General features: G+C 32.7%; 3 protein-coding genes across 3 annotated transcripts; all 3 read left to right on the forward strand.

The window, feature by feature from the left end:
- Positions 1–3671: 3671 nt before the first annotated feature.
- LOC115956774 (agamous-like MADS-box protein AGL104) lies at positions 3672–5287 on the forward strand. Its single transcript, XM_031075070.1, has 9 exons — positions 3672–3901; positions 4013–4066; positions 4193–4211; positions 4293–4354; positions 4519–4525; positions 4640–4701; positions 4837–4936; positions 5015–5098; positions 5213–5287. Exons 1-9 carry the CDS (start codon positions 3717–3719, stop codon positions 5285–5287), a joined length of 648 nt encoding a protein of 215 aa, XP_030930930.1. The 5' UTR covers positions 3672–3716.
- A 7701-nt stretch (positions 5288–12988) lies between these two features.
- On the forward strand, positions 12989–20972 carry LOC115955285 (formin-like protein 3). The gene is made up of 7 exons (XM_031073369.1): positions 12989–13621; positions 16084–16810; positions 16910–17435; positions 17532–17734; positions 18851–19086; positions 19328–20192; positions 20672–20972. Exons 1-6 carry the CDS (start codon positions 13475–13477, stop codon positions 20174–20176), a joined length of 2688 nt encoding a protein of 895 aa, XP_030929229.1. The 5' UTR covers positions 12989–13474; the 3' UTR covers positions 20177–20192; positions 20672–20972.
- A 3544-nt stretch (positions 20973–24516) lies between these two features.
- Positions 24517–25985, forward strand: LOC115958447 (STOREKEEPER protein-like). The gene has a single exon (XM_031076859.1). The coding sequence runs from the start codon at positions 24573–24575 to the stop codon at positions 25785–25787; it is 1215 nt and encodes a 404-aa protein (XP_030932719.1). The 5' UTR covers positions 24517–24572; the 3' UTR covers positions 25788–25985.
- Positions 25986–26563: the final 578 nt, after the last annotated feature.

A 26563-nucleotide genomic window follows, 5' to 3' on the forward strand; every position in this document is an offset into this window, starting at 1 on the left:
TCATTTAATCTCACACACATAAATGCTGAAAGAACTCATTAATCTCTTACTAGCAAATTAATTTATACTCGAATTTTATTTATAGATATCAAATATATACTCAAATTTTATTTATATATATCAAATATATAATTTTATTAAAATTTTCAACCATATTTTTTAGTATATGGTTGCTTCACTCAATAAATAGTGTTTATTTTTGTAGTATAATCATTAAGTAATATGATGGATTTGTTTTAATTTATAATTTTGCATTTAAAAAATAGATTTTAAATGAAAAAAAAAATCCAAAGTTAAATAAATCTTTGATTAATATTCAAAATATAAGAATTAATAAGCCCAATTAAGGTAGTCAGTTGCCTTAGACCCCACAATGCCTTGAGCTGACACTGAACTTCAAGGTTTTGAACAACACTATTAGCTTGATTTAGATCCTATGAATGATTTTCATGCACTTGAACAACATAATATGCTCCATAATGATAAAAAATAAAAACAAAAACTCTTGCCTCATTTGTGCTACTTTTGAGTTCTGATCTTCAAATCAAATAAATGAGAGTAAAAATTATGATACGAAGGAAATACAGATACAACAAAAGAAATCAAAAAATGCAAAATTAATGCTTTTATATCATATTGTTCTCCTTTTTCAGCAAATATAATGTATTAAAATAGAAGTTGCTAAAAAGGATTCAAATCACCGCTTCTTTGTTGCAACTATCAAATTATCAAAAAAAAAAAAAAAAAAAAAAGATGTCATTTTTAAGTTTTAAAGGTCATTCTACACAAAGCAGTAAATTAATGCATTTTCAGAAAAATACATAAATAGTTGCTAGAAAATTAATGGTTAGAAAAAGTGATTGGAAAATGACAAATTCAAAATTAATGCTCATAAATAAAAGTTAAAACCAGACTCAAATTCAAAATTTTTTTTTTCAAAAAAAAAATTCAAATTATCTTAATAAATTATGATTGTAGGGATAAAGGCCCAAAATTATATATTGGGCCTTGGTTTTTGTCCGAGGATATTGATATGTCTGAGGATGAACAAACAACTATTAGGAGTTCTCAGTTAAAGTCTCATAAGTAGGGAACGAGTGGAGAATAATCCGAGGAGGAATTTCTCCTCGGATATGATGAATGCAGCTCAGATATGTATTCTGACAATTAAAGTGACCCTCCAAGAAGCTTCCATGATAGGAACGTGCCTTACAAACATACTAGAAAGAAGGAAATCCAAAAATATCTAAGGGAAAACTGTTACCACCGCATTAAATGCATTGCATCTACTTTTTTGGCCGCATTTATGTGGAGAAACCTTTGAATGGTGCTGCCTTGGCCACACAACTCACAGAAAACCAGAAATGGTATCGATGGGACGAGTGCTCAACTAGGGATTTAGATGATCAACAAGTGTAAGACCAAGATGACCCAAAGGGAGTTATATAATGTGAGAGACCCTTCATAAGAGAGGGATCGGAAAAATAGAGATAAAACACTGTAGCAAGCTAAATTATCTTTGTATCCATCGGTGATTAATTTAAATAAGGGGGGACCTCCTCAGACTGAAAGTATATTAAGATCAAAATCTTTTATTTGTGTTTGACTATCATTTAAATCAAAACTAGCCGTTGTTCAATTCATTAGGGTCTAGTTTTTCGACCTACTCTCTACAAATTTATTGTATTAGGCTCATTGGGCCAATATCCCATATGTTTTGATCTTGGACTGTAAATCGAGACTTTACAATGGTCATATCACATGACATCTTCTTTAGAAGTGAAAATAAACTTTCTTATTTTTTTTTAAAAAAAATTAAGTAGAAATTGTGGTGGGTCCATGTGGAAGATAGGGAAATTGTGTTTTGTTTATTTATTTATTTTTTATTTTTTTGTGGCCATGCTTTGTTAAAGGAAATTATATGGTTAATTTTCTCAAATTTATATTAGAAACAATTGATTTTAATTTAAAAAAAAAAAATAGATTTGGAATATAGCAGTTTGCCCACATTCAGTTGCTTTGAAAACTATTGAAAAAAAAAATCATTAAGAGGTATAAGAAAATTCAATAAAACCTTTAATAAAATATATATATAAATTAATTTTATACATAAGTTAGTAGAAATAATTAAATATTTGTAAAGTTACTCAAAAAATACATTGATATTCTTAATTATATTAATCTTAACAATTTATTTTTCTAATTCCTTTTAATGACATGTAAGTTAGTACATATATAAGCAAGATTCCATACTGGCAAATGCAAATTTTTCTATGTAAATGCATTTTTTAATGAGGTAAATGCATTTTTCCATGTATTTATTTAAAATGAATTTATATATTTTTTTTGGAGGAAAATATAGTTATTTTTCTAAAATTTATATAATAAATTGTTAATTTGGAATATGATATTCTTAAACAAGTTTAATTTTTTTTAGCAAAAATTAAGAACAAAACCAACAAAAGGTAAAAGCAACTTTAATAACACACATAATAAAAAAATAGAAAAAATAATGGTGCATTTAAGATAGTTGATTCATATTCTTAATTACGTTAATTTTTACAATTTACCTTTCTTATCTTTTTAATGATGTGTAATATAATTTGAATTTATTTTCCAAATATTATATAAAAAATATTTCAAAATAAGCTTATAGATCTCGCACATCGTATAGGATAACCGCTAGTAACTAAGAAATTCATATCTTACACATCACACACAATAGAGTTTTTGCACATTTTTGTTAATCCATGAGTAAGATCTATATAGACAAATATATGAACCCATGGATCCACTCAACTCATATATTTCTTTCTTTTTCTTTCTTTTTAAAATTTTTTTTAATCCAAGTAATAATAATATTGATTTATTTTTTAGTTTTTTTTTCATAGATATATAATGACTTTGATGACCCTATTTTTTTTTTTTTTGTTTATTTTCAAGAAAAGCCATATTTTTTTCAACAATTTTTTTTTATTTGATAAAACACTGATAATTCTCTCAAAATTTTTATTTTCAATATCAAAACATATGTAATAAATGTCATATTATCCCTAGTTTTTTGTTTTTTTTTGTTTTTAGAATCCTTATTATCCCTAGTTAAAAAATATCATCAGGTACGAAATTTTGAATGTCTTTAACGCTCATATGGATTCACAAAAATTATGTGAATAAAAACTTAAAAAGGAATATTGAAGTCATTTTGATGATTCAATAATAAAGTTTTGAGGTTTGAGTAGTTCCCGCAAACCTCTTTTTTTACTTGAAGGAATCAGCCAGAAAAATTTTGTGTTATAAAAATCTTGGTAAAATCAAACTTTTCTACAAACTTTCAAATCCAGTAACCGTAAGCTTGACTCTAGAAAAATTTTACGTTTTAGCTTTTCAAGATAATCTACAACTTTCCCAGAAAATCTTACTACAAATGACTTCAGAAAAATCCTATAGCGATTATGAATTGAGGAATCTTTGACAATTGTCAAATTACCCTAACAATATTTTCTTTTGCATGGCGTGAACAAATTAATGCACTCTCCTTTCCTTATCCTATAAACTCCAGGAATCTTTGACAATTGTCAAATTACCCTAACAATATTTTCTTTTGCATGGCGTGAACAAATTAATGCACTCTCCTTTCCTTATCCTATAAACTCCCTTTATTTACTCAATGTACTCAAGAACAAATTGTTTTCCATCTTTTCTTCTTGTGATTGACAATGGTTCGCAAGAAGCTCATTGTGAAGAAAATTGAGAATCCTAGCTCGCTTCAAGTAACATATTGTAAGCGTAAGGATGGAATTATTAAGAAGGCTTCTGAATTAGCAGTTTTATGTGATACAGATGTTGGTCTTGTGATGTTCTCTCCTACTGGTCGATTGACTAGCTTTGCAAGCAATGGAAGGTTGATTATCAATATTAATTTTTGAATACTTGGTTTATATCTCTTTCTTCCTCTATTGTGCTATTGTTTCTCAAATACATTTTGAGATGATTTTTGTCTTGCTTTTTGTAGGATTGAGGATATCTTTCTTCGTTATATTGACCGGCCTAATGAACTACGAGGAGGGTGTGTTTTGAAAATGTTTCTGATTTTATTTGTGGTTTGGTTTATCCTGAATACCTTATTTTTAAGTCAAGTTTGTTTTATTATTTTTTTCTTTGAATAACATAATACTGTTGTTTGATTGTGCAGGCCTATTGAGAATGAAGAGGTAATTAATTACCACACTTTCTTTTCCCCCTCTCTCTATATGGGCAAACTTACCTTGCTGTGTTATACTTTCTACTTGTAGCGTTTATATCGAAGCCTCAAGAATTCGAAGTATGAAGGAGAAATCCTGGAACAGATAGCAAAGTATGACCTTTTCTTTTTCTCTCTCTCCCACACACATACACAGCAGCACAGACCTTTAGCAATTTATGCATGTTTTTTCTTCTGACTTTTTTTTTTCTTCTCTTATTCTCTCTTATTTCTCCATCAAAATGATTCACAAACTGGTAATGGCATGACAAGCTCAGACTTAAGGTAGCATTTGAATTATTTACAGTTTTAGCCTTACAACTTACAAGAGTGTGCTTTTCATGAGTAACCAAAAAAATTACACATAAGTATATGATTTTTCTCTGTTTGGCTTTATAGACTCTTGGAGAAGAACTCCATGATCTCAATCAGCTAGAAGATGAAATGCAGCAAAAAATGAGGTCAAATTTTCATTTACCTTTATATTTTCAAATTTACTTTGTAGAATTCACATAACTATGTGAATGTGATTTATCATAGGCTTAAGAATTCTGACATTAATTGAGTTTATTTGTGTGAACATGGAAAAAAAAAAGGTCCTACAATCCAGATACAGAGAAGATCACCTCGATTTATGATGCTCTAGTGCACCAGAAGTTTCTTACTAATGCTATTCAACGTATTGAAGAGATGAAAGTGAGTATATTCAGCACGGCTCACTTATTTCTTGGTGTCAAAGTTGGAATTAACAATTTTTCTTCTCCCTTTTAGCAGGCAAAGCTGCTTGGTAAACAAATTGTTCCACTGGAACCTGACAGCATTGAAGTAGGAAAGGAAAAGGAAAGTCAATCAAGTGAAGTAAGAGAAAGATAAATAAAAAAAAGCTACTATAAACTTCTACACCAATATTCTCAATTAATGTAGTTGTTTTGTGTAAAATGTGTTAATCATTTCAATGTATTTTACTCGTAGGTACCTGTTCTTGATATAAAGGATTCAAATTTTATGGCTGAAGAGTCTGTAGATCCTAATGGAAGGAGGTATTGAGATTTTATTTCTTGAATTTAGTCTAATTTTTTCATAGATTATCAGCATCTGTACTTCTGGTTTTTTGGCACATTTGAGCATTGTAAATATATATGCATATAGCCATAAGTCACTAGCTGTTGGAAATTGAGGTTCAAGGCATCTCAGATTTGGTAACTGAGTTTTCGCTACTGTTCTATAGGAATCCAGTGATGGAAGATCATCACCAGCAAAAGACATGCTCACTTGGGGGGCCGCACCTTAGTATTGACTACCTAAAAACCCAAAGTAACTGGAACCTTCAATGTGGTAGCAGTAGCACATCCCAAGGTTGACATTATGGCAGCTTTCATGGTTTTACATGACAAGCAGTAGGATCAGTATCTGTTACTGGGTACTGTTGTGGTTTTGTAGCCCCGTTTCTCTAAATATGTTGAATGTGGAACATGATTTACTATATAAATCCCAAAACAAAAGAGGTGCCTAGAGGTTTTGAGAATTGTAGTGATCTGTTTAATGTATCTTTCTGGTGACAAGTCATTTTTGTTTTCTGGGCCAATGGCAATGGAAGCTGTCATGAAAAATAATAGCAAGCCCTAAAATGGTGTCATTATAAGAAAATTTTTCCTTGTGATTAATGGCTCTAATCATAAATGAGGAATTGGCTTTTCCAAAATGATATTGTCGGGTCATTATTATTGACTCGATACGCGCATGTCAGATTGTGATTGATGTGCTCTTAAATCCTAATTCGTGTTGGTAAGTCAAGTCCGTTACTCACGTCAAGTTATGATTTATGAATGGAATCGATGACGATTACTGGTGCATTATTGATCATGCCATATGAATGTAACAAATAGAGAGACTGTAAGAGGGAATCAATCATGATTAATAATTTGCATTAATGAGTGATAAATGAGAGAAGGTAGGAATAAGTGAGGAGAGAGAAAAAGAGAATTTTCATTAATAAATACCATAATAAACTTCTTTCCTTATAAAAAATACTTAAAAACACAAATAAGTTCATAGTAGATTTTGATTTGAATTCTTGCACTATGAATTGCATCTTTGGGCCAATTTTTCAATACCAACAAGCTTACATATACCATGAGAATGAAACCTATATTTGGGGGAATTGCGATAAGACCTCTGGAACTTTTATGGTGTTGTTTTAAGATCTTTAACTTTTTTCATGTTGGTACTCTAACAAAATAAAAAATTATAAAATACTTTAAAAGTGCTATAAATGAGCACTCCTTTATCTCACATAAATAGTAAATCTCACAATCAATTTTATTAAAGGATTTTTCTAAAGGATGCCCTGAGGGCATTTATTAAAAAAATATTTTAGAAACTATTTTAGGGGAAAAGAAAAAAAAATTGATTTTTTTTTAACACATTTTCCCCATAAAAGTTGTATTAAAACTTCCCTAAAATGATTTTTTAACAAATGCCCTAAACGTACCCATTAATTGGGCCCTTTAATTAATGTGACAAGCTATTTTGTTAGTTTTATGCCCAATTGCTACCATCCCATAGCCCATGACTCTCTACAAGAAAAAACAAAATTGCTCGCTCACCAAAAGAACAATGAAAAAGGATTAGAGATTCAATTACAATTACACATTATATTGCTATGGTGGAAAAAGGAAAGGATTAGGGATTGTGGGAAGATTTAGAGAAACAATGATGGTTACTCTTTGATGGATTGATAACAAAGTTCAACGTTTAGAGAAAGACAAAGATTCAAGATATGAAGATGGAGAAGAGAAGAAAACAATTGTTGAATCTGTTAGGGATTTAGGCCCTAATTGTGGCAAGTTGCCAAGTTTTACAGTCAAGATGAGTTTTAATCCAATTATGCTCGAAAACCAATGGTGACTCAAGGAAAACCAATGGAACAACTTGTCCCGCAATAAAAACCATTGAGAGAGTTTAACCTTTCAATCCTAAGGTAAAACAAAATCCACTAGAATAGAATGAAAGTTTTCAAATATACTTTACCCTAAATCTACTAGTACCTCATGCACCTCACGTAGTCATGAATCCAAAAGCACTTCTATTATAGACTTTAATGAACATGAACCTATTGCTCACGACTTCAAGTACCAACTTGAAGGTTTGTACCAACAATTTCAGTGTAACTAGTTTGTAGCAACTTCACTTCAATTACTAGATCTTTAGAACTTGAGTTAGATCTTCAGCTGACGCCTTAAGAGGATCTTGGAAGATCTCCAATGCTTGTGTACAAAATATGCCTCTCCAAAAGTCTTGAAAAACATGCTCTAGGATTGCTTTTATATTTGAGTTGAAAACCACAAAAACCTTGATCAAACTATTGAAAGAAACGTAACCATGAAACAAAACTTGAACGAATCTTGATTGGTCAAGATTTTGACTTGATTGGTTGAGAACTGTGCAAAAAAAAAAAAAACGCTTGGCCCACTAACCTGCCCAACCCTATCCATACAGGTCTATTAAGTGAGACATGTGGGGTTGGGTGGGTTAGATAGATAATTTTGTGGGTTGGCTTGAATAACGGGTTGAGATATTTCTAACCCGCCACAACCCGACTTGACCACCTATATATAGATATGTTGCAAAATTCTACCTCACATACACACCCACTTTATTTCTCTCATCTCTTTCTCTTTCTTTTTATTTTTTCATTTTCCTATTTCTCTTCCTAATAAACTCCAACCACTGTATTTAAGATTTTAATATTATTTTTACTCTATGTACATATCTAATTTAAGATTCTGAGATATTTTTATTTTTTGTGTGATAAAATTTTAGTCATTCTAATAAAAATAATGTAGTATTTGTGATTATTTTTAATAAAAATTTCAATTATTTATTTCCTTTTTTTTACTTGAGGGAAGAAACTATAATCCAATTTAATTGAAATAATTTCATTTAGCTAATTGCATTTGTCAACTCGACGAGTTGAAACCATTAATATTTTCAACTGATTCACCGGATTTATAGATTAGTGGGTTGGCGGTAGATTGGAATTTTCCTAACTTGCCATTGGTGGGTTAGTTAAAAATATTGCCTTCCACCCGCCCACTCCAACCCACACACACCCTAGTCGAGATGGAATCAAGTTGGAGTTGAGATTCTAGAAACTTTAGGTCTTTTGCTGCTTGAACCTTGGCTTGTCTTGAACTTGAACTTGAACTTGGCTTCAAACACAAGATTCCTATTTTTGATTACACAAAGTCATAGTGTGTGTTTGGGTTGGACTTAAGTTGCGTTGCGTTGCGTTTCTGTTTTTTTTTTTTTTTTTTTTTTTTTTTTCACGCGTTTTCATTTGGAGTATTGCGGTTACTGTTCAATGAACAGTAACCGCAATTGTTGACTTTCTGCAGTGAACAGTGCACATATGCACTGTTCACGGACCCACAAATTACACTTTTTATCAACTTTTTCATTAAAAATGGGTCCCACAGTACTATTCACACATTTAAAAATTATTTTGCTATAGTGTTTTCAGTTTTCAGTTTCAGCAAAATAAGTTCTATCCAAACACACCCATAGTTTGCCAACCTAGTCTTATGGGCTTAATAGAAACTTTGGTTTCAAGGCTTATTTACACAAATTGTAGGTATCTTTCAAGATTGAAGTAACAAGAGTAAATGGTTAACAATATAACATATTTTGGAACTTAAGCTGAGTGGTTAACAATATAACTTATTTTGAAACTTTACCCATCAGCTTAAGTTTCAAAATGTGTTATATCGTTAACCACTCACTTTAATCTTGAAAGACACCTGCAACTTGCTAATTCATATCCTAGAAAGCATATTAATGCCTCTTGGGAGTTGATTAAAACATAAACTTATAAATTGGTCGAGAGAGAGAAAAACTCAAGAAGCCTCACAACTCACAAGCAAAGCAATAAAAAAGAAAAAATGAATTCATCCTTTTAAAAATAATATAAAAAACAATATCACCACACATCATTGACTTGATGATTATTTCACAAATGCTTGTAAGATTAGGGGTGTGAGAGGGCAAGGGCCAGAGTTCTCAAGTCTCTAAGAATGAGCTCCATACGCATATACTAAATTAGGCTAGAATAGTTTTATCTCAAATAAAAGAAAAAAAAATATTAATAATAATAAATGACTTTAATTTGACCCCAATTAATGAAAGAGAAAGGGAAGATTAATTGGAACATTTGTCACAATCTTAAAGAACTGTGAAAATAAATTGAAAGTTCGTATTTTATCTCAGCAAACACATACTGGCATCGAGCTGGCATGTTAAACCAAATTTGATTTATATTAATAAACAAAATGGGTCCGTATGACACTAACATTCTATTGGGTCTACAAATATGCTAATAAAAACGCTTGTTTGTTTCAAGTCAACTGTTCCTTAGACATCTTCTTTAAATAAATAAATAAAATAAAATAAAAAAATTGTAAACAATCCCTTGTGTAGTCACAACTCACAACTACCTTTCTGTCAAAAAAAGAAAAAGAATATCAATTATGTGGTCACTTACTCACTTTTGCCAAAACGGCATAGAGATATAAACATGTATAGCATGACCCAAAAATAAGTAAATAAATAAATAAATAAGAAAATGATAAAGAAGTCTCATCTATATTATAATTTATTTTTAAAAAGTTTATAAGTGGACTCATTTTTAAGCTAAAAATTATGTGCCATCTTTTTAATATTTTCTTTGCATTGGTCTAGATTTTGCTGCTTGGTAGATTCCATAAGGTCTTGGTAATATGTGTAATAGTATAAGGAAGTGAGTTCCAGTTAGCTCAATTGGTAAAGTCTCTAATAGTTGTATAAGATATCTGGGGTTCAATTCCCGCCTACAACAAAAACTGATTGGTGTCTTGGTCTGATGATAAAGAGTTATCATCAGAAGCGGACGTTGTAGATTGAAACTCTCACAAAAAAAAAGGGTAAAGTATTTGTATTTATCTAAAAATTGATAGAGATGTATAAAAAAAATCAATAAGAACAATTATAATTTTGCTATCCATGAGGTGTTTAAAAAAAAATAAAAAATAGAATTAAAGGTTGATATTAGTAGTTGTATACGTGTACTATGAATTTTTTTTTTTAAGTAATGTTGATATGAACAATTAGTGTGAAACCAAAAATAATTATATATATTTTTAAAAATCTAACAAAATTTCTACAACTTGGTGAAGCTACATGGCATAATCACGACTTCTAAACTCAACTTTTATTATATAGTATATGATATGTAATGTTCGTGTGTTGCACGGTTTTATGTTAAAACTTGTAGAATATATATAATTATTATAACCAAATAAGTAATTATTATAATGAAAGGAATAAATTGCATTGGTATAACAACCATCAAATATAAAATGCAGCACCTTAATACAAAATTATTTTCTAACATACCAATTGTGCTATAATATCATTTGTAGTTACATGTATCACACTATTCGCATATGAATTTTATATCTAATGAATCTACAATATAAGTGATTTGTAGTATTCTTAACAATAATATTAATGATTAAAATCTTTAGAAAAAGTAATATAAAATTGACCACTTTTCAAAGATAGAACTATTCGAGGAATAAAACCTTTGTTCTAATTAAAAAAAAAAATTCAAAATTCTACATCTAGATTACAAACCTTTCTTAGAATGCTTGAAATCTTTCTTGACAAAAAAAAAAAAAAAAAAAAAAAAAAAAAAAGGTACCACATAGATTGCAAAATTGTATGTAAATTTAATAATCTATGATTGGAATTTACTACGACAACTTACATATATATTGGACAACAAAATAATTAAGTTCGATCAAACCATTAACGTATGAATTAGATCAAATATAAGGAAATTACCCCCTCAAAAAAAGAAGAAGGAAATTAGCTTAAACAAAAGGCAACAAATACATAAAACATATTTAATTGATTATAATAAAAATTTAGAGTAAAAAATACATACCTACATGATTGTAGGTAGAAAAATGGAAGCCTAAAAAAAAAAATTGTACAATAAGTTGGAGAATGAAAAACTACACTGACTAACGGTGTATATATATACATACTTCACCTAGAAAAGGAGTCTAAGTAAAAATCAAATACTCTAAACTCCTTGAAGTTACCTAATCAAGAAGTTTAGGTTAATTACATATTAGTTTTTTTAAAAATACTTTATCCCAAAAAAATGATTATCGTTATTAGCTAGATTGTTATTAGTTTTTTTTTTTTTAATTTTTTTTGTTTACGTTAAAGTTAATACCCAAAAAAAAAAAAAAAAAAAAAAAAAACCTTACTGGAAGCCGTATGTTTTTTTTTTTTTTTTTTTTTTTTTTTTTTTTTTTTTTTTTTTAAGAGATACACTTACTTTATGATATCAATGAGTTAGAGATAAGAATGAATTAGAGTCTTGATTTTTTGAATTTGAGATATGAATGAATTAAAGTCCTGATTAATTTAATATTAATTTACCTACAATCTTAGTAGTTAAAAAAAAAAAAAAAATCAAAGATTTAAGGAACAAAACACAAAAGGGAGCTTCTTTACCACTCCAATGGTAATCACATTCAAACAAAGAAGAAACAAGAAAATCTTCCCAGCCTTCATCTTCATACTCTCATGCAAACTCCTTTGCAATATATAGTAACAAAGGAATTTTAGAATAACCGATCATCAGTCAACAAACAAAGAGTCACACACCCATGTAAATTCAGGAAATACCCATGTCAAATTTAACACATAAAACCTCACACACACAATCAAACTCACATAATTATTAGAAATAAACCAATTTGGGGAATACCCATTTATGAAATCACCATATAAAAACATGGGTTATTGTCACATTCTGAGAATACTCACTTCACTTGCACAAGAAATTTCACAAAAGAATCATTCTAACCAAACAGAAAAGCCAACAAAAGACAAACAAAACTATATAGATAGAGAGAAACTCACAGATAGAAACTAGCTTTTGGGTTCAGCTTCGATTGGAATAGGAACACATGAGTCTATCTTAGTAATGTCGGTTAAATAGATATACTCTAGGATTGAGAAGTAGTAGTAGATAAGTATCAAGATTATTTAGCTAAGAAAAAAATTGTAAAAAATTAATAATAATATCTGTATAATTTTTTTATTAATCTACACTTACAATCTTACATGAAGTAGATGTGAAGCAATTTTTTTAATTATTTTTTTAAAGAGATAAACTACTTAATGATAAAAATGAATTAGAGTCCTGGTAATATACTATTCATTTTTAATTTTTTAAAAATCTAAAAATTTAATAAAATTTCTACAATTTGGTGAAGTCACATGGCGTAACCACGGCGTCTAAACCCAACTTTTATTATATGATGATATGATATGATATATATATATATATATATATATATTATAATATGATAATTTTATAAGGAAAATTATTAGAAATCACAATTTCAGTTAAAAAAATTGTATACACAACTTTATTTGTGGATGATGTGAGTGTAACGTGCTCTAGTAGACATTGATCATTGTAAACAGGTAAATTAGTATTAAGCGATTAGATTTATTTTGAAAAAAAACAAATGTAAAAAAAGAGAGAGGAAAAGATAGCAAAAATTAATTTTGAGAAGGAGAGATTATAAATATTTCATGGGTGTCCCTCATTGTTCTCTTCACGTCTTTTTGAGTCTCTACGCGTCATTCTCTCTCTCTCTCTCTCTCTCTCTCTCTTCGTCTCTCCTAAAAAAATCAAATCTTTCGCATGAAAAAAAATCCCAACAGAAAATTCTTCCATACACATTCAAAAACTATTTTTGGAAAAAAAAAAGAAGAAAAAAATTTGATCCGTACCACCCAAAAATTCGGATTCAAACAAAGTTTTCAGCTTCTGGGTTGGCTTAGAGCTTTGCATGATTTGGTTTCTTTAATTCTTTTACGTTGGTGGCATTGGTTCTTGCAAAGATATTGCCTTAACATGATCACTTTTGAGCATTATATCAATCTTTGATACACATGTTTGGTGTACATGTATCATGGTCACGTTCGAATTCCAATTCATAATGTTGAATTATACGTAGCGGTATTGGAAGCTAAAGGCTATTTGAGAAGGAGAGATTATAAATATTTGTTTTGTTTGGTTTGGTTTGGTTAGAGTGGTTTTGAAGGATTTTCATTCAAATTCCGATGAAATGAGAAGGAAAATATGCGGTTTGAGTGATTTGGGAAGACATGGAATTGAGAAGGGCTGGTTATGCGGTTGTCTTCCTGAGTTTGCTTTGCACATTGGCGATAGGGGGATCAGACGCGAAGAGGAGGACCATGGACACATTTTTTAGCAATGGAGATTCCTCAAAAACGCATGAACAAGATGAAATGGTATGAAAACTCATGCATTATTTTATTTTAATTTTTGCTGTGTTTGAATTATTAGTAGCAATTATGGTTTTTCAGATTTAAACCCATTTTGCGGTTCTGGTATTAGGATGGTAGTTTGCAATTGGTTGCCTTATGACTCTGCTTCGGTTTGTGGGAATTGTCAAAGAAGTAATAATGCCAGTTTCCTGAGTTTTATGATTTCTGAAATGAAGAGAATTTGACTATAATGCTTGTTGATTCTTGATGATCACTTTCTTTAGAATATTAGTTGAGTCTGTAAATATTAAGTTTGTGATATTAATGGATCAAATTGGGTCTAAATTAAATCAAAGGTGACAAAAAGTTCAAGAGAAAAGATTTAATTGAATTCAATTTAGCATAAGGCCCTGTCAATTCTGGCCTTCCATCCTATGACAACTTTGGAGAACTCTAATCCAACCTTTTGAATTCTCAATAGTGAAAGAGGGATTTAGATAAATATACTTAGTAGAGTATTTGAGCTTTCAAAAATATTTCCAGCTTGATGACTAAGAAATGATGTCACAAAGAGGAAAAAAAAAAAAAAAAATTCCTCTGTCCCAATGGGATACTGTAGTTTGTAGTTAGTAAAGTATAAAGTGGAAAACTCCTAATGTGACAACGTTTTTTTGTTCATCACAAAGATATCCTTTGGCAGTGGTAGAAAGGAAGACTGATTTTCTAAAATTAGGTCTACATAAATGTCTTGCTTTCTGTCTCATTTTTCATAATTTTGAATGGTTATACTCAGGGACGGACCCACTAAGGACCCCCCCCCCCCCCCAACAAAAAAAAAAAAACCATTTCTTTGAAAAAATTTAGTATATTAGAAAACTCATATTTTAGAGTTTATAGTTGGCTCCCTCAAATTTTTGGATTGGTCCAAATAGTCCAAAAGAAACTAATCATCTAACCCTTTCTTTGGGCCCGTGGCCCCTCCATCGTCTAAATACAACACAACAAAAAATTCACAAATCACCAATATCATAATTCAATAATTCAAAACCAAAAAAATCTCATAGAAAAAAAAATTCCCTTACTGGAGTGACAATAATTTATATGACTTTTTAAGTGATTTATAAATTATGGAAAAGTCAATTACAATATTTAAAATTTTTTGAAAAGATAAAATGCAAAATTCTTTTAGAAACCAATATTAATGATGTAGCATTGCCAACTCTTAATATTAATATCCCAATTTTTTAAAATCCTCAAACAAAGTTTTGAAAACTTCATTAGTGTGATTTTTGATTGCATCCAAAAGTATGAGTTTATCATATTGGTGAGTTGGTCAACGTGATAAAATCAACATTTTTATTCCAATTACCCAAAATCTGGAGATCCGAAGTCCTCTTCTTTTTTTATTCTTCTTCTTTGAAAATGTTAGAATATCATATTGTAACTTTCAACTTTTTTGGTTCATATTATTTCCTTCTTGACTTAAATATTTATGGTAATAAAATGCAATTATTTTGCCTACCATGATTTTTTTTTTTATAATAAACCATGTCACTTGAAATTTTTTTGGTTCATGCTTTGGCCCCCCCAGGTTCAAATCTTGGTTTCGTCCCTGGTTATACTATTTAGTCAAATGAGCAGGTGAGAGAGCAATGAGGGTATATCTGTGAATGATACATTCTTGCTCCTTCAAATGAAACTATGCAACTTTTTGCACCTTATTTTTGCCATTATTTTCTGCTGAAAGCAATAAACACTCTTTCATAATTGGAAGATTAGCTAGCTCCCCAATTGTGTTCTACTCTTGGTTGCTACTAACAGTCTAACAGTTAATTCGTCTCTTCCTCTACATGTGACATTGGAAGCAAATGTTATGATGACCAAAAGTAAGAATATTTTTAGATATTCTGTTTGCAAATACCTGGGAAAATCAATTTGCAAGTAACAGCACATTGGAGCTTCAAATGTTTTTGGCTTTTAGGCTGTGTTTATAGGTTGACCCTACAACAAGTTCAAGGACCTGCTCTTTGCTAGCCGTTTTACTTGTTCTGGTGTTTTAAAAAAGCAGATAAGTGTAAGAAACAGGTTCAGTCTCATCTAAGCACTTATGATAGTTGAGATACAACAATAGAGAATAGATGCCAATCCAAAAGACTGAATACTAGATCTAGAATGGCAGATCTATAGTAACTACTGTTTTTCAAACTGATTTAGCTATGTAGATAAATGATTTTACTTTCCATAATCTTTACACAAGTGCATTCTTGTTAATGTACGTGTATGTACTAGAAATCCTCACTTGTTGCATCATCTTTTCTTGCCTTCCTTGATACAAGTAAGGGTTCTAGTGATTCGAGGTATGCAACAGCAATTAAGGGAAGTAATGGAAATTTTATAGTTCTCACACTGAACTCAGAAAATATCAATTTTTTAGAGTTAGGTTTGAATGATTTACAGAGATATTTGATGCAATATTCTGACTACAGGTGGAGCAGGTATGGGTCCATTGCAGGAAAGAATTGATAGACAGGAAGGATCTTCTTGAAGATTTTGACTTGAACATCCTACAGGATGCAATCAGGAATACAAAATCAAGATTGCTGCCAAAAAGAAAAATAGACAAAGCCATAAGGGTTCTACCTCCCCATATGAGACAACTAGTTTTGGATTGCTTAAGAAGAAAAAGTTTTCTGTTTCATCCTGATGAAGATAGCTTCAACAATAGGTTCATCAAGTGCGCTGAGTTGCTTTTCAGTTTGCCAAATGCCCCCAGAAGACATCTGGTTAGTCAGTCACCTGGACAGATAGCAACAAGTCCAGCTCCAGCTCCTAGCACAACAGAAGCAGAATCACCTAATTATGGTCCAGCACCATCTAATCTAGCACCTTCCAGTTCTTCATCTCCAAATCCAAACCCCCCTGTTCAGCCCCCTGAAGCGCCAGCTCCTTCACTTGATGTGATCAGCTCACCTCCTCCACGTCCTAAACATTTGCCACCACATCACTCTGTTGTTCCACAGAATTCACCGAAAAAGGACGATAGCTATCAGATGAAAAAAATTGTGGTTGCTGCTGCAACTGCAGTAGGAGTCCTTGCCCTTCTTGCACTGCTCCTCATTTGCTGTCTTAAGGGTGGAAGCAACAAAATTGGACCTAAAAAGGGACAAAGAGATGAGAGGCCACTTCTCAACTTACGTATGAGTGATTTCTCAGGTGGTATTCTTTTGTCAGTTTTTATTTATCATTGGCTCATTATTATCTTCCATTATAGTAGTGCATTTTCTGATGATGTGTGTAAGTTTAATCTTTCAGGTTCTTCTCAAAAGTCTGTTAGTATAGGAAATTCAAGTAACAAAGATTTCAGTATTAATAGCGGAGTGAATCCTTCTTTCCTTACCAACATGTCCATGAAGCATGGAACCAATGATTCCACACTGGCTGGGGAATTATCATCAGAAGGTACAGGGCCAGTTCCACTTCTTCATTTAAAGCCTCCTCCTGGAAGATCAGTTACTATGTCTCTTGCTCCACCATGTCCACCACCACCTCCTCCTCCTCCTCCTCCTCCTCCTATTGCTCCTTCTGCTCCTAAACCCCCACCACCACCTAAAGTTGCTCGCCCTCCACCTGCTCCACCAAAAGCAATGCCTGGGAAATATCAACCTTCACATTTTGGACTAAATCATCGAGGAAGTAATGATTCTAGCGAGGGAGGTGATCTTGATGGTGAATCTGGAGCCCCAAAAACCAAGTTAAAGCCATTCTTCTGGGATAAGGTTCTTCTTGCCAACCCTGATCAATCAATGGTTTGGCATGAGATCAATTCTGGATCATTTCAGTAAGGATATACCTCTATCAATATAACTTCAAATTCCATGAATAAGCAAAAGTCAAATCAGTCGTTTTAACCTCTGAATTCATTACAATTTTTCAGGTTCAATGAGGAGATGATAGAGTCTCTATTTGGTTATAACAACATGGATAAAAATAAAATTAACCGCAAGAGAGAGTTGGCGTCCCTTGAACCGTCAATCCAGTATATTCAGATTATTGATGCTAAGAAGGCACAAAATTTATCAATTCTTCTACGAGCCTTGAATGTGACAACAGAAGAAGTCATTGACGCTCTTCAAGAAGGTCTCTCTCCCTCCCTCTCTCTCTCTCTCTCTCTCTCTCTCTCTCTCTCAGTTCCTTATCGTAGGGAAAAAATACATTAAGAAAATTCTTCAACTATCAAATATCAATTGAGTACAGTTCATTTATATGGTGTGCCCTTTATTCCTTACACGTGGAGAATTTTTCCTTAATATCCACTCTTAAATTCCAAATCAATCTTTTTGTATTCAAACCTTTTCATTTTATATGTTATGTGCTTCAGCTCAAGGGTATATTCTAACTTCATCAGTGAAGAGCTTCCCCATAATTGGACCCACAAGAAACTGCTGTGTTTAAGGAAATAGTTGATGCTGCTTGGTAATAAAATGTGTGCTATGAGAAGCAAATAAATAATTATGTCATGTTGGATTTACATCTGAAATTTCAAGATTTGTAATGATAGAAAAAAGAAAAAAAGAAGTCTTGAATCTTCATCTAAGTTTAGATTTGAACCAATTGAGATGAGTGTTATCTGGTGGACCAGTTAGGAACTCCAGAAGTTGATATAGAATTGCTAGGTTGAGTTTGAATTTTCTCTATAGTTAATTATTAATAACCCTATATCATATTTTTAACATCACCATTTTTTCGTAATTAGTTAATAATTCTTGTTAGCTTGCAGTGTGTAAAATTATTCATAATGAACAGCGTATAAAGCATTGATTGTTATTATTCTGCCAGATGAAAGAAGCAAGTTTTGTAAGAAAACTATTTTGGAGGATTCAAGTATTTTATTTTTTAGCTGACATCAACTGGGGTGAGGGGGATTCAGACGAAGTTCACCTTCATGGGTGATTCAAGCATGTTGTCTGCTGGCCATTCATCCTCATTACTATGCTTGTGTAATGACAAGTGAGCATAATATGTTAAAGAAAATAAGGATGAACGGCCTGTACATAATTAAAACTTGTGTAAACCTACCCCAAAGAAGCAATGAATTATTTGTTTTACTTGCTATTATTTGTTTTACTTGCAATGAACAGCCTGTATATGACAGTTAATGCCTTGTTTCATATCCACCTAGCCAAAGTTGTTTAGTAAATGCTTTACTGTTGGGTTTGAAGTCATCAAAAACTTACTAGTATTTAATTGAATCAGGTAATGAGCTTCCCGTTGAGCTTCTTCAAACTTTGTTGAAGATGGCACCGTCAACAGAAGAGGAACTGAAGCTCAGGCTATATAGTGGTGATATTTCTCAACTTGGCCCTGCAGAGCAATTCCTCAAAATCTTGGTTGACATTCCATTTGCATTTAAACGACTAGAGTCACTTCTATTCATGAGTTCCCTTCAGGAGGAGGTCTCTAACATTAAAGAATCCTTGGCAACTCTAGAGGTGAGACACTAGAGATAGGAATTGTGTCTCACACTTAATTTTATATTGCTATATTTCTGATATAATATTTCCTATTTAGTATACATACATAGGTACAGGATTGGGGACTATGGCATTCTCTTAGTTAATATGCTAAAAAGGTTATGTGGAATGTTGCATTAATGTGCCAGATCTTCTATTGCTTTAGAAAACAGTATCAGATGTTCATAATTATATAACCATGCCTCGTTTTAAATGGCAGGTTGCTTGTAACAAACTAAGAAATAGCAGACTATTCCTAAAACTCTTAGAAGCGGTTCTCAAAACTGGAAACCGCATGAATGATGGTACCTACCGAGGTGGTGCACATGCATTTAAGCTTGACACTCTCTTGAAACTGTCTGATGTAAAGGGAACGGATGGCAAGACCACACTACTGCACTTCGTTGTTCAGGAGATTATCCGTTCTGAAGGCATACGAGCTGTCCGTACAGCCAGAGAAAGTCAGAGCCTATCCAGCATGAAGACAGATGATTTTACTGACGATTTCACTGAAGAATCAGAAGAGCACTATCGCAGGCTTGGTCTTCTGGTGGTTTCAGGTTTAAGCAATGAACTGGAAGATGTTAAAAAGGCAGCATTCATAGATGCTGATCTTTTAACATCTACAGTATCAAAACTCAGCCAATCATTGATAAAAATTAAAGGTTTCTTAAATGCTGAGATGAAGAGTCTGGATGAAGACAGCGAATTCAATCATGTGCTAGCCAATTTTGTGGAGTTTGTGGAAGCTGATATTTCAGGGCTTTTGGAGGAAGAAAAGAAAATAATGGCTCTCGTGAAAAGTACTGCAGATTACTTCCATGGGAATGCAGGAAAGGATGAAGGCCTGCGCTTGTTTGCAATTGTACGTGATTTCTTGAGAATGTTAGATAAGGCATGTAAAGAAGTTAGAGATGCCGGAATGAAGAGAGGGAGGATTACCAAGAAAGAGGCTCCATCAGTGTCATCTCAGCAGTCTACAGATATACGTCCACGGCTATTTCCTGCAATAATGGGGCGGCGAATGGACAACAACTCTAGTTCAGATGATGAGAATCTATCTCCATAGCTTTCGTTTCAAATAGGTACATAAGAATTTTTAATTGGAAGAAGCTTTCTTCTAGCATATTGCATATGCTTGGTGTGCTGCATGCAAGTAACTTCAAGTTGTGTTTATTGTAAAAAAAAAAGGTATAGAGTACATGTTAAAATCCTCAAAAAGATTTTGCATCACTGTCGGAGTCAATGAGTCTAAGTTACATCAACTTTATAGTATGTCCTATGAGATGCAAATGGCCAAAACTAGGCGGCAAGGATTTCTTAATCCCCTTCCCACCGCCTGCAGGTTGATTGTGTTGAACCTTCTTCGTTGTTTAGTTAAAATTTTCCTGACACATCAATCTAATAACGCACAAGTTTTCAAGATAGAAATATGGCTGGAAGTTTATCTCAAACAACTCCATATGTACAAACTGTAAATTTTGTTGAAGATTAAGAGCTTCCCCATAATTCATGTGACTATGCTTACAATTTTTTTTTTCTCTGTCTTGGGCATTTATTCAAGTTGCTTGGAATTCTCGGAGGCAAGATGAGCAGATCATCATGGTTAGAAGAACTAGCCCACATCAAAATTCCATCCAACAACAGAATATGAAACTTGAATTTCATTCTTGGATTTCAGTAAATGATTATTTGTCAGCTGATGGAAGTTTAATTTTTGAAAATAGGATTGGCTGAGAACGGATTGACTTGTATCATCTACATTTCTACTGATAGCAAAAAGATTTTGGTTGTACAGAAGAAAGTATATAAATACTCATTATTGTTGCCATCTTATACATTTACACTTGTGAACCATATATTAGTCCGTAGTCTATTATGATTTTATCTTCCCATACACCCCAACTTGTTTAAAGAAGTATATTTTCTTGGTCATTATGTAATCTGTTGAAAGTCTTCATTATAATTGTGTTGTCACTACTTTGAGGAACTACATTGCATATGGTTGACGTACACCCTCCCCTCAATTCCTCAATCTCACAACATACTGACCAATTAAACAAGCCGACTCAAGGCCCAGGCCATTTAGGCCTAGCCCTAAGGCCAAAAATAGCATACTCTATCTACAAAAATCTCCCACCCCCATTATAAAATTTTTTTAAAAAAAATCCAAATATATATATATATATATATATTAATAGCTAAAGTTGAAATAAAATCCAATTAAATTCTAAATTGGAGTCTAATTTTGCTCCATGGTGTTTCATCTAATTTTTAAATTTGTGTCAAGTGAATTATTAAGTGCAAAATTTAAAGAATCTAAATTCAATTAGGTTATAAATTGAATTTTAATTGAAATTCAATTTTGTGCCATGTGTCTCATCTAATTTTTTTAATTTTTGTGATAAGTAAATTATTGGGTACAAAAACTGAAAAGTTTAAATCTAATTAGATTCTAAATTATATATATATATTGATATTGTGATTGTTTTTAAATGTTACACACTAGTTTTATGATAATAAGTGGATTTATAAAAAAAATTGTACACTATTTTCTCACTACCAAAGGGAATCCAAAATATTAGATCATTAGAAATTCAACACAATTGAAAACCTAAATTGTTTGGAAAAAAGAAAAAAAAAAAAAAGAAAGTTGTAAATGTGCCATATTGCCAATGATGATTAATTTTTCATATTGGCGTGGTTTTAATTTTTACAAATCAATGTCGGGGACAATAAATAGGGAAATTAGCTGAAAACTTCTCTTGGGTTCTTTAAAATGTGATGAAACCAACGGAGTCAAGTCCAAATTTCCAATGCCTCACACGAGTGAAATCAAGTGCTAAACAACAAGGGACGGAAGAATATGGGAAAAATGGGCACAATATCCAATGTTTGAAATTGTTTTTCACATATTAGGAATGAAAAGTTGAGGGAGGTGGAGAGGGAGAGAGGGAAGAATCTTCTATGCCACTATTTTCATCCCAAGGCCTCCAAAAATATTGCTACTCCTTGTTAAAGGACTTATATTTTGAAACTAGATTTTCAATGTTTAATCCAAGATTAGTCCTGTTGGATCTAATGGAGTGCTTTTAGCAAGTTTGGGGGCATCCTTAAGGACTGATCTATGGATAATGAATGAGGTCATAGACCTCTATGGTGTTAAACTAGTGGTAAGGTTCAAATTTGCCTTTGTTTGGGTGGGCTGCTTTAGTCATGAATAAAGAAATTAATTGACTTAAGCTAATTAGCTGCATATTCCTAGCTAATTCACCCTCGAAGGAAGTTGCTCAATGTGGCAGAATGCATCAAAAGTCAGCTAACAAATTAGAGTGCTCTAGGGACCTAAAATGGCTATCTGAAACTTCAGTAATACATAGCAGGAGCTACAAATCTCCTTCATAAACCTTGGGTTTTGCAAGTAGCCCCCAGCCCACTTAGCAAGACCTACTTTTGGGAGAAATTATACATTCTTCTAGTGGATCACGTTACTTGTTCACTATTCCACTAAAAGACTCTTGTTTAAAATTGCTGAGTCAGTAATCAGTTTTTGTTTAAAAAAAATTTCTAGCTCAACAATTTTAAACAGGTAAAAGTCTTTTAAAAGTCTTATAATTTCCCCACTTTTTGGGCTTATGAAGGGGTTCAAACAAGTGTATTCATACCCTCCATGGTTCTTGATTTTCTCAAATTATATTGGTGTGCGTTTGTTTCAGCTTTTAGGAGCTGAAACGCACGTTTATTAAAAAGCTGGAGAGTTTTGTGTGTTTGACTCAGCCCAAAACGCAACTTTTTGGAAAAAGTTGCATTTTGGGCCAAGGCAAAAAACGCACTGAGAACGCGTAAATCTTATGGACTGCTGGAGGTCCATAAACCAAAAAGTGCATGCGCGTTTAAGGTATCCGTTGGGCTGGTTACTCAATTACCAAATTACCCTGATAAAAAGTCCTCATCAGTTCTCACGCCTGATCTGAGAAATTTTATTTCTGTCTAATCTGATCTGAGAAATACAAACTCAAGCATAATCAAAATACAATCTCAAAAACATAATCTTAAAATTAATCAAACCACAACAATAAAAGCAAAAAAATTATGTCTCTCATAAAACTGATATAATTTAAACAACAAATCTAAAATCAAAACAACAACAACAGCAGATCAAGAACAGAAAAAAAAAAATAGAACAACAATAAATGATCAAGAAAAAAAAATAGAAGCCGATCTGACAAATCTAAAATCAGAAACAACAACTAATCAAGAACAAGGAAAAAAAATAGAAGCCGATATGACCCCTGGTTGCATGCACTTTGCAGTGAGGAGGAGGAGCAGTAGTGGCAGTGTGGTGGAGCAAAGGCGATTTCTCCTTTCTCTCCATGCGTGTCTATGTGTGTTTGAAGATAATGACACCAAAAGGCAAGCAAAATTATGTGAGACGTATCACACAGAGAGCTAGAGAATTTATGGAATCAAGTAAAAAAAAAATTAAAAAAAAAAAAAGAGAAGAAAATGAGAGAGCTGGAGAAAGAGTGAGGGAGCTTCCGGAATAAGTGGAAGTAAAGAAAAAAGAAAGAAAAGTGAGGTAGGTAGCTTTGGAATCAAGTGGAAGTAAAGAAAAAAAAAAAAAAAAAAAAAAAAAGAAAAGAAAAAAAAAAAAAAAAAGGAAAGGATGTGATGGGTATACGTGTGTGGTGGACAAAATGCAAGAGAAAAAAAAAAAAAAAAAGGAAATGTATAGATGAAAGAAAAGACAAAGAATAAGAAATCATAATTTAAAAATAATACCACAATATTTTCATAATATTTTTACAATAAATTTTAAGTAATTAGCTAATATTGGTAGGTAAAAGTATAATTTCAGTAGTGGCTTCAAATTAAAACTAGTAACAACTTTCCATATAAGATTTTGTTATGATTCTTGTAAAAGTATTGCAAAAAATATTGTGGATGTAATACTTTTTTTTGAAAAATATAATTGTTGAAAATGAATAGAAAAAGAAAAAAATAAAATTTAATTAAAAAATAAAGATTAAAAAAGTGGGTAGGCAAAAAGTAAATATCAAACAGTACAAAAATTTATCTAACTTGCTGAAAATGTTCTTATATATACATTGTCATTTTTGATAATTTAGAACTCAAACCGCTACTTTTATAAGTGCTAGTCAAACACTCAGTTTTTTCAAAAAATACTTTTTAAAAAATTTTACCAAACATTCAGTTTTTTGAAAATATATTTTTTTTATTATGTACTTTTACAAAAAAACTGAACCAAACTCACTCTTGGTGATTAGTGTGACATTTGGCTTTGGCATTAAAAAAAAAAAAAAAAAAAGAGGCCGAGACACGTGGGCGTAGTCCCTGGTTAAAACCCTACTGCCCACATATATAAAACCTCCCAGATCCCTTCTTTCATTCACTCCCAAATACCCTTTTCATCGTCTCTCTCTCTCTCTCAAAGTTCAAAAACAATGGCTCCGAAGCGCCTAAAAGAAGACCCACCTCCCGCTGCTACTTCCTCTGGAGAAGAGGAAGTAGACTCTGAGAACGATGCTGCCTCCGACGAAGAAGAAGAAGAAGAACATGAAGTAAGCAACGCTGTTCAAGAAAAGGAAAAATCTGATGATGATGAGGAAGAAGATGAAGATGATGATGAAGAATCCCCTGCGGGAAAGCTCACTGTAATCCCTTCATCGAACAAAGTCTCCAACTCCAACCCCCAATCCGACAACGAATCCGGGTCTGGGTCGGACTCCGAATCCGAATCCGAATCTTTCAACGACAAGTCCTCCCCGCCTTCCCCATCTCTCTCCGCCTACACCATCAAGCCGATCGCTTCCAAGCCCATGGAGCCCAAGAAGTCCTCCGCCGCCGCCAAGCCCATTAACTCCAAGAAGAGGAAAGTTGTTGCATCATCATCAGCAATAACCAACGGTGACGATGAGGACTCGAAGAAGCACACTGGAGGCGTTCCACGCCTGTGGAGCGATGAGAATGAGCTGGCAGTCCTGAAGGGCATGATCGAATACAAATCCAAGAAAGGGTCGGACCCGATTTCGGACATGGGTGATTTCCATGAGTTCATCAAGAAAAACATCAGTGTTGAAGTGTCTAAGAACCAGCTGGTCGATAAGGTTCGAAGGATGAAGAAGAAGTACCAAGTCAATGTCGAAAAAGCCGGCGATAATGGTGAGAACCCTGTTTTCTCTAAGCCTCATGAGCATAGGTGTTTTGAATTATCTAAAAGGATTTGGGGTATTGAAGCTGGTAGCAGTAGAAAGGCGAAGCCTCCTACAAGGGGCATTGCTAATAACAATATTTATAGCAATAACAATTCGATTGCAATAGCATTGCCGGCGAAGAAGAAGGAAAAAGAGAAGGAGAAGGAGAAGGAGAAGGAGGCTTGTTTGGATAATGGGGAAGTGAAGGATGAGAAGGAAGAAGAGTTTGTGGCAAGTTATCCGTGTTTGAACTCCGTGTTGGAGTCAGGGGAGGAGGGTTTTTCGAGGTTAGGGAAAAGGTTTAAGATGGAATTGGTCACGGGCATTGGGAGTGCCAAGGCAACGGAGTTGGAGACCAAGTGGAAGAAGGTAAGGGAGGCTGAGTTGGAAGTGTATGTGAAGAGGGTGGAGTTGGTGCACGAGCAAGCTAAGCTGATGTTGGAGGCTTTCAAAAATAGGGCTTAAGGAGCTCGGTTTTGTTTGATTTATTTTGTTTTGGTAAGTATGATATGCTTTTTATTTTTTTGTTAAAAAGGAACTGATTTTGGTTGAAACCCGTGTTAAATTCATTGGGTTTTCAAAATTTTGGTATAAATTTGCATACATGGGATTATTTGCTTATGATATGAGTAAAGTTAATTCACTTATGGGGTTTATGGTTTTATTTTGTTGGTCTTTAGAATATATCTTGATATAAATTCGGTTGATGTTGTGCTGTATATTCTACCTAAATTTTAAAGCTGGTATGAGAATACATACATTTGCTTATAGGATGAGGAGATTGTTAATGACTTCAGTTGTTACAGTGATGCTAATTTGGTCATAGAGAGGTATTTTGGATGTTAGATATAGTGAGAGTATAATGGATGGACGGTGGGGTATATTAGCAAAATTCAGTGTGATTCTCTGAGCGCATGCAGTGCCACTAATTGCACAAAGAGAGAGAGACTCTTTAGTTTATTATTTCTTTCTGGAATTCTTTTCAAACTCCAAAGTTGAAGAGGGAGAGAGCAATGGAGCAGAGTTGCCCCCCACCCCTCTCTCTCTCTCTCTCTCTCTCTCTCTCTCTCTCTAATGGAAGGGGGTGCAAAAGGACTTCCAAGAAGGTTATGCCTTCTTTATGGGGAAACTAGAAGTTTGATTAAGCTGTGTCAAGTTGACGGGCATTATATGAATCACTTTGACCATCTAGTTTATGTAATTTCACTAAGGTAAACAGATTGAAGCCTGTTCTACAGATT

The sequence above is a fragment of the Quercus lobata genome, chromosome 8 (genome assembly GCF_001633185.2).
Source record: "Quercus lobata isolate SW786 chromosome 8, ValleyOak3.0 Primary Assembly, whole genome shotgun sequence".
In the NCBI taxonomy this organism is placed as follows: domain Eukaryota; kingdom Viridiplantae; phylum Streptophyta; class Magnoliopsida; order Fagales; family Fagaceae; genus Quercus; species Quercus lobata.

Coding starts and splice junctions, on each gene's coding strand:
- LOC115956774 (XM_031075070.1), top strand. CDS start 3,717: ATGGTTCGCAAGAAGCTCATTGTGAAGAAAATTGAGAATCCTAGCTCG. Junction 3,902..4,012: donor AGCTTTGCAAGCAATGGAAG/GTTGATTATCAA, acceptor TGCTTTTTGTAG/GATTGAGGATATCTTTCTTC. Junction 4,702..4,836: donor GAAATGCAGCAAAAAATGAG/GTCAAATTTTCA, acceptor GAAAAAAAAAAG/GTCCTACAATCCAGATACAG.
- LOC115955285 (XM_031073369.1), top strand. CDS start 13,475: ATGGAATTGAGAAGGGCTGGTTATGCGGTTGTCTTCCTGAGTTTGCTT. Junction 13,622..16,083: donor CGCATGAACAAGATGAAATG/GTATGAAAACTC, acceptor TTCTGACTACAG/GTGGAGCAGGTATGGGTCCA. Junction 16,811..16,909: donor ACGTATGAGTGATTTCTCAG/GTGGTATTCTTT, acceptor TTAATCTTTCAG/GTTCTTCTCAAAAGTCTGTT.
- LOC115958447 (XM_031076859.1), top strand. CDS start 24,573: ATGGCTCCGAAGCGCCTAAAAGAAGACCCACCTCCCGCTGCTACTTCC.